The following is an 8,205-nucleotide window of genomic DNA, read 5'->3' on the forward strand; positions in this document are numbered from 1 at the left end:
TACGACATGGAAGCCACCCCCAAACACCTCCCCCTCCCCTTTTCACCCCACTTGGAGAAACTAAAAATAAATTGAGGTGTCACAACTTTTAAGAGAGCCCTGGGTCGGGTCCAGCCGCCCCGCCCACTTTCTGTGATGCCACCCAATGGGGTGCGTTTCGCTATCTCCCTAGGATTAAACAGCGTCCCATCCTGTTATTGGATATGGGCATGACAGGGGCATTCCTGGAAGTCCACGATCGTGACGCGAAGTCTCGCGGCGCCGAGGTTTTTAAAAAAAAACACCCTCTTCGCTCCCGCACTTCATTCAGCCCTCTCGCGTGAAACGGTCTTCTCCGCCGGACCCCCCCCCCCCCCCCAAACGGCCCACCCCCCCATGTGCGCTGTCGACCTCCAGCAAGGCGCAGCACGGAGCCGCCCTGGCCCACCCACCCACCAGGAGTACCAGCGAACCAGTTCATCTTCGGCTCTCTCTCTCTCAGCCTTCTCTAACTGTTCTTACTTCATCAGGGGGACCCGAGCCGAGATGAGTCGCGGTGGACCAACACTAAACTAAACTGATCCTTTCAATTCATAAGCAACTCACAGCACTGTCTTGACCGCTTGGCCTTCCAGGAGAAGGGAAAGACAGCCTCCTTCTCCCGGTGTGTTTTCTCCCCCTTTCCCTTACTCCTGGCTGGTTTACGCACGCTTGGCACCGTCCCATCCGAGTTTTTCCTTTTATTTTTTTCCTCCACTTTTACGCGCTCACCCCGCGTCCACTCAACTCCGTAAAAAGGTGGTACGGAAACCGTGAAACATGCTGAGCAATACGTACTACGAGCAGCAGCAGCAGCACCCTCCTCCGCAGTACTACCAGGGCACCACCAACAACGGCGAGGAGGAAGAGGAGATGCCCGCCACGGAGAAGGACCTGGCGGAGGACGCGCCGTGGAAGAAGATCCAGCAGAACACCTTCACGCGGTGGTGCAACGAGCACCTCAAGGGCCTCAGCAAGCGGATCAACGACCTGCAGAAGGACCTAAGCGACGGGCTGAAGCTCATCGGGCTGCTGGAGACGCTGAGCCAGAAGAAAATGTACAGAAAGTACCACTCGAGACCCAACTTCAGGCAGATGAAGCTGGAGAACGTGTCCGTGGCGCTGGAGTTCCTCGAGAGGGAACACATCAGGCTGGTCTCCATAGGTGAGTGGAAGTTTCCAACGCGCGTTTATGGGTGAACGCTTCTACTGCTCTGTGATTACGCGTTACTTTGGGAACGTGGGAGGCGATGCAAAACTCCCCAAAAAAGAGCCGGGATTTACCTCAGCTCGTGATGAAGCCGATGTTTAGAGGGCGTGTTTGAGGCGAGTGTGGATGCTGAATGAAAGGCTGCAAAAGTTCCCATGAACACAAACAAAAGTGTCGTTCTGTCAGTGGTGCACGTTGAGCCTACACATTAGGATTCTCTTCCTGACCGTGGGACTGTGTGACTGTGGCCAGAGGCGCCTTAGCAGGAATTGTCCTTGCAGTTAGCAGCGGAACGTGGAAAATATCTCATATTGGGCGCCTGCTGCTCCTCGTGTGCTGCTGCTGTCTAATCAAAGTGACGCATGCGTAGAGCAACGCAGACGTACTATGTATAACGAAACACACCGTTAATAGCTTGGTTATTGAGTGGAACTTAACGGAATGTATAGATTACAAATTACACGATATTCATAGGATGAGTTTGAATCTGGGAGGATAAAAGTAATATATGTATAACGACAGCTCCCTTGCAAATCTCTACTGCCTTACAGAGCCCATAATTAGATTCAACACGTGATTAATCCAGTTATATTTCCACATCTTATAACACTCTACAAGGTTTCTGGACTGCACTGTAGAAAATTACGGGATGGAAACTTTAATAACCAGCAAAACGTATTTCATGTTTTTAGAGGTAGTACTATTATATAGGCCTATGCCTGTATGTTATGAAGCCTTTTATGTTATTGGGTCAGAGATGAACTTCACACATTGATTATGAGGTATAACTCCTGTCGAGATCAAAGACAAATTGTCCGGGTTGTAGATGAATATGATTAAACAGTTGTTGCGTGGCATAGGCATAAGTCACTGCACCTAGTGAGTTATTGTTTGGCTAGGTCCAGTCTGTTTCCTCAGTCATCTATTCATTCATGGCATACACACTACATACTAAAAAGTACTACTAGGTAGTAGTGTTGTCACAATACTGGATTTTCTAACTTCAATACAATACCTTGAAAATGATAGATATTCGATAACATTGTCGATACCGCGGGGTAAACTTTACACTTTATTTCTGAAAATAACATGCCTTTAGTAAACAGAGTATATCTCCACAACTGCAAGGGCTAGTTTGTGCCAAAAGAAAGATGGTTGTGCAAGTGAAATATTCAATGTGTATGGTACTTGTTTAGTACTTTCTTAGTATGTAGTACTACGACCAGTGTGTTTGACAGCACATCTATTTAGGCTGGTGCAGAAACAGTATCAGAAATACCACTCTACCGGTCAAACATCTTTACTCGCCTTTGTTCCTTACTCTCTTTGTTTCTGCGTGGTTTCCTGTGAGGATGGAGCCAATGTTTTGTGCTGTAGCCATGTGCGAGGACGTGTGTGTTTGTGTGTGAGTGTGTGTGTGTCTGTCTGTGTGTGTCTGTGTACTTACACTAAACGCACCTCAAAACTCGGTTCACTAAGCTGAATGCAAATCTGCTTCCCGGGCTGTCAGAAAGGACTTCCGCTGCAGGGGTTCATTCCAGCACACAGACCCTGGATCAGGTCTGATTGAGCTGTGACGGTTTCGTTGATCTGAGATCAGTTATGGGTTCTGATGTCGATCTCAAACCGTGCAGCCCGTGTGTATTCCCGCACGTGGTGTTTGTTGGGTTTATTGCATTTCCGACTGCTCCAAGTTCCACTTGGGAAGTCGGACGTTTGAAATAGTTGTGTTTTTTTTCAAGCACAAAGTTGAAGCAACAATACATTCACAACAACAAAGTTCTGAAGTCAAGAGTAATTATTGAGAATGTTTTGAGAGAATGAATACTAATGAAAACAATGATTCATTAGATTCACCTGTATTCAAATCATCTTATCATGTTAATGTTGAGATATTCTTGTCGAAAAAAATCAGCTCATAGTTTTACCCAAAAAATACACATACATTCAAAGATTGTCGCCTTAGAGCTATATTTCTTCCTAATCTGTTGGGATGAAACTATTGAATGATGTGAACTAATCATCCAAAGGCTGCTCAACACATTTCTCCCTGGGGGAGTGACTTCACTTGAATGAGTTTGGTTCTTTAATACGGACCAACTTGGACCCCAAAAAGTAACAGGTTCTGTAGAAGGTTAGACATGAGTGGTGCTGGACTGCTGTTGATGAAAAGATGGATGCTTCCAGAAGGGGAGGTGGGGGACGGGACGGTGGGGGGGAGGGGGGTCGGGGAGTTATGCGGTTTCCCCCACTTGCGGTGAGGAAAGAGTGTCGAATGACAGGCGAGTGCAAGCGCACACACACACACACACACACACACACACACACAATCACACACAATCACACACACACACCGGACACACATTGGGAAATCTCAGTCACACACACACCGACACACCGACACACCGACACACACACACACACACACACACATGTGTAGAGTTAGGCTTGCACGTATGACACAGCAAAGAAGGGTTGCGCCGTGTGTGCGTGTGTGTGTGTCTCAGCGTCTGACAGTAACGCGGTCAGGTCTTCCCCGGCAACGGCTGTGGTCGACCGCAAGGAAGTCCATGTTCCACTTTCCTTGTTTTGTAGCGGTCTTGCTTTTCTTATTTCCTGACCCCCCCAACCCCCAAACACACACACACACACACTACACACACGCACAGACACACACACACACACACTACACACACCTAAACACACACAACCACTACACAGCACAGACCAACTTCCCTTTAAGATAGACTAGGAGAGAGACAAGCAGGAATTCATGTCACACACACTCACTCACACACATACACACACACACACACACGCAGCTTTCAATGGTAGCCCCGCACACACACACATTGTGTGCGGGTGTGTATGTGTGTGTGTGTGTGTGTGTGTGGTTGATTGATGGCCAAGACAGCTGAGCTCTGCGCTGCCTCTGCTAACAGGTGCCAAAAATAGACCCCCCACCCGACAGACCGTCTATGTCAGGAGTGGTGTGTGTGTGTGTGTGTGTGTGTGTGTGTGTGTGTGTGTGTGTGTGTGTGTGTGTGTGTGTGTGTGTGTGTGTGGTTGGACTGCTGGCAAGTTTCTGAGAGGCGGGCACGGAGGAGTAAAATAGATGTTTGGGGCCGAGGGGGTCCGAGGGGGGGCGATGGGGGGGGTCTGAGGGACAATAGCGCTGGCGGGACCCCAACGCAGACCCTGACCTCAGGCAGGCTCCTGGGGGCCGACCACAAGGGCCGGTAGCGCTTAGCTCACGTGTCTTCACGTACACACGATGTCAGAGGGAAGAACCACCAAGAGAAAACAGTCGAAGGTTTGGCATTCTCTGTTGTGGTTTGATAATCCCACCAGAAAGTGGGGGTTAAATGTTTAATTGACAATTAGTAAGACTGACTCTTTAGGTTGAGTGACAGACAAACATTGTCCGTCTAGATTCCATCTATTGTGTTATTATTATTCATTAATTTGTGTATTCAGTTGGTCATTTTGTCGTTCTTTAGTTATTCATTCATTCCAAGGGACTATCTTACGACAGACCCACGGTTTTACAATTTAAAACTCCAAAGCTAAAGAAATCGTTCCAGGACGAATTCCAGAGGATTATTGTGGTTGACTCGGGAGGCGGGCCTACCGCTAAACGGGGCCATCCTATTGGCTAATAAAGCAAAGCGTTCTGAAGTGGTTTAGCGCTAGCGCTGTGGAGCCGACAGACTCAAGAGAGCAGGAAGTGCAGGAATGGCTGGTGACAGCTGGGAGATGAGTGGGGCTCGTGGAGATGGGGAGGACAATGGAACAGGGGGCGGTTGACAACAGACTCTCATCACAGCCAGAGTCAGACACCGAGGTGTGCTTGTGACGCGACGAGGAAGACTTTCAGAGCAGGGGAGGCTGACTTACTGTCAGACGGACTCCTGGAATTCCCTGCTGTGCACACTTCAGATTTTCTATCTTTCTTTCGTTCTCTCTTTCATTCTTTGTCTTTCAATCTTCCAAGCCTCTCTTTTCTTTATTGTAGCACTCAATTTCAGTCATTCTTTCTTTCGTTCTTTCTTTCGTCCACTTCATTTTCCTTTGATTTTATCCTTTCATTGCTTATTTCTTCCCTTACTTACTTTCTCTCTTTCTTTCACTTTGTACTTTCTGTCATTTTTTATTAAGCTCCTTAATTTTTTCCTTTTTTCCTACCTTCTTTATTCTTTCTTTCTCGCTTTGTCATTCTCCCTTTTGACTTTTATGTATGTACCTAATTATTACCATGTGTCCATGGCAATAAGCGCATAAGAATGTCCTGGCAATGCCAGCAACACACACACACACACACACACACACACACACACACACACACACACAAATCATTACCCCATCCTCCCCACACATAATCCACACACACACACACACACACACACACACACACACACACACACACACACACACATGCACACACACACCCAAACACCAGTCACTTTAGATGACTTTGTGATGATGGAAGGGCTTTAAATGTCCGTCAAATCACAACAAAGCGGACCACATCCTGCCTGATAGCCCTCTGACGAATGGGACGGAGCCTACAGATAGACACTGAAACTCACAGCGCACAAAAACAAATGTGTTGGCCGATATTTTTCCGACGAAGGTGCAATTGCAATGGTTTACAGTTCCCCGTGTTGTTTAAATGTTGTCGAGAAGCGGGGGGAGAAACACTTCAGAATAATGTCATCACCCTTTCCACCGTTTATTTTCCTGCCGTTTCTGTAAGGACCAGGGAATGCTGGTCCTTAAGTGTGTCACTGTGTATGCACAGAGCTGGGATGCCTACACGTTTTTGTGTCACAAGATTTTGTGTAACAAATGCTAAAACTTGGTTAGCTCAGCGCTTGCCCATCTGATACAATCAAGGAAGCTATCTTCTACTCTGTGCTATCTAATCGTTGACCATTACCTTTCCGCTGTTGCCGAGAGCAGTTGGTTTGGCATCTGTAGTAATCGTGTTTTGCAATATAACGAGGCATTAGGTGAATAAGTAGGTAATGCATGATAATGAGCCAGGTGTATAGGCTAATGGGGAATGGCTTCGGCTCTGAAATTGCAGAGGCTCAACTGTCATTTTGTATTTATCGAATTTAACCCATTCTGGCGTGAGACCCACAGCCAGGGATTTTATGCGTTTGTTTTCAAGAATAAGAGAATAAGAATAAGAAAATGTCAAATTCCCTCATCAAACCGCAGGCAAGAACACAACCAATCGCTTTTGTCATTTTTTCACTCAATCGCTCGGTTTCTCTTCAATTATCTTCTCTCAATTATCAATCTGCAGCACAAACACGGTTTCTACTGCCGTCGGGGCCGGTTGGCTTTCCAGGGCCCCGAGAAAGTTTCCAGACTCCCAACCCCCCCCCCGCCCCCCCTCCCCTTTTCTTTCCCTGGCCATTCCGGACAGTGGTGATGACCTCATGGTTTACGGAGAAAACGAACGGCAGCATTAGCAGAAGCCGTTCTGCAAGGCCTGAGGATCAGATAGGAACGGAGGCAGAGTCGCCGACAGAGTGGACAGCAGATGTACAGAGAGGCCTTTCCCCCCCCGTGCGGCGTTCTGCGCTTTCTCCGCGGCGCCTGGCCCCTTAAGCGTTTTGGGATCAGGAGTTTTTAGTATTTAAAGCAGGGAAGGACCCCGCGATCTTTCATCCCAGATGGTTTTTCTTTGTCGAGGCTTAAGAGAGGAAGGGATAGACATCAAACAGGGGTGGATGACATGTGTCGGATGGACGGTATTTCACCATTAGTGCGCAGCACGTCTGGGTAGTGTTTCAGAAGGAGACCCAGGCTCCAGAGCCCAGACCTGGACTCTCTACATGCTCCCCCACCCCCCCCCCCCCCCCCCCCCCCCCCCCACGGTGATGTCGTCGGTTGCACAGGATAAGGTCTAACCCTGCTGTTGGTCGGGCAGAACCCGCAGCCACCTAAAATGACCCACACCTGTTGGGCCTGGTGTTGTGTGTTCATGTGAGTTTTTAACTTCCGAATTCTCAGGTTTGTTTGGTTAAACGTAAACCGACCCAGAGGCCGGTCGTAACGTAATCCTTACGAAAGGATAGAAGAGTTATACAAGGGATTAGATTAATGGAGCGGCCAATGGCGGGTTAGAATGCACTATCATGGCTACCAATGTAGCTTAGCATTTGGTGTATATCTGGGTCCATTGGGAAAGAGGCCAGGGCTGACAGAAGACAACGGTTCATGGTAGAGATGAAGAGGGGAGATCCACTTTTTGAGGCGACGATTGACGCTCATTCAAACTCATTTCCCGTACTGGCACGGTCCCAGGAAGTCCAACATAAGCATTCCGGCAGCACCACGCCGACCCCTCCCAGTCAGTCCCAGTCCCAGTCAGTACTGGTTTACCTCCCTCACGTGACCACAGACATGATTCCAACGCACCGTATATGCCAGACCCTAACCCGTCACTGTATGAATGTGTCAGACACTTGTGTTCAAAACAACCGCCCAAAGTGAGGCTGAGAACGATCAAAGCGACTGCAAATGCTGCAGGACAAGTCTCCAAGAGAGCTTCTTGGAGAAACCCCCTCCCCCCGTGGAGAGATGACATGCAGACATCTTGGTGTTCTCATCAGAGGGATCGTCCATGATTCCATCCATCTGAGTCAGGAACTGTCTGGAAGTACTGGTCGGGCAAGGAGTACGGAGTATTGAATTAAAGATGGGGGTCGGCTTAGCTCAGGTGGTAGAGCAGGTTGACTTGTAGCCGGGAGGTTGCTAGTTGGATCCCCGGCTCCTCCTAGTTTCGTTGTGTCCCTGAGCAAGACACTTAACCCTGACTGCTCCTGACGAGCTGGCTGTCGCCTTGCATGGTTGACTCCGCCGTCGGTGTGCATTAACCGCTGTAAGTCGCTTTGGATAAAAGCGTCTGCTGAATGCCCTAAATGTAAATGTAAGATGTTATGATATAGAAGGAGGAAGAT

General features: G+C 48.3%; 1 protein-coding gene across 1 annotated transcript in view; it reads left to right on the forward strand.

Annotated features, from left to right (window-relative positions):
• Positions 1–512: 512 nt before the first annotated feature.
• LOC311367489 (filamin-C-like) overlaps positions 513–8,205 on the forward strand; it is a 62,445-nt gene continuing 54,752 nt past the window's right edge. The window contains 1 exon segment of the mRNA XM_084486327.1: positions 513–1,183. Coding sequence (XP_084342453.1) covers positions 799–1,183 — 385 coding nt within the window. The 5' untranslated portion in view covers positions 513–798.

Source organism: Micromesistius poutassou (assembly GCF_964030765.1).
Source record: "Micromesistius poutassou genome assembly, chromosome: 22".
NCBI classification, from domain to species: Eukaryota; Metazoa; Chordata; class Actinopteri; order Gadiformes; family Gadidae; genus Micromesistius; species Micromesistius poutassou.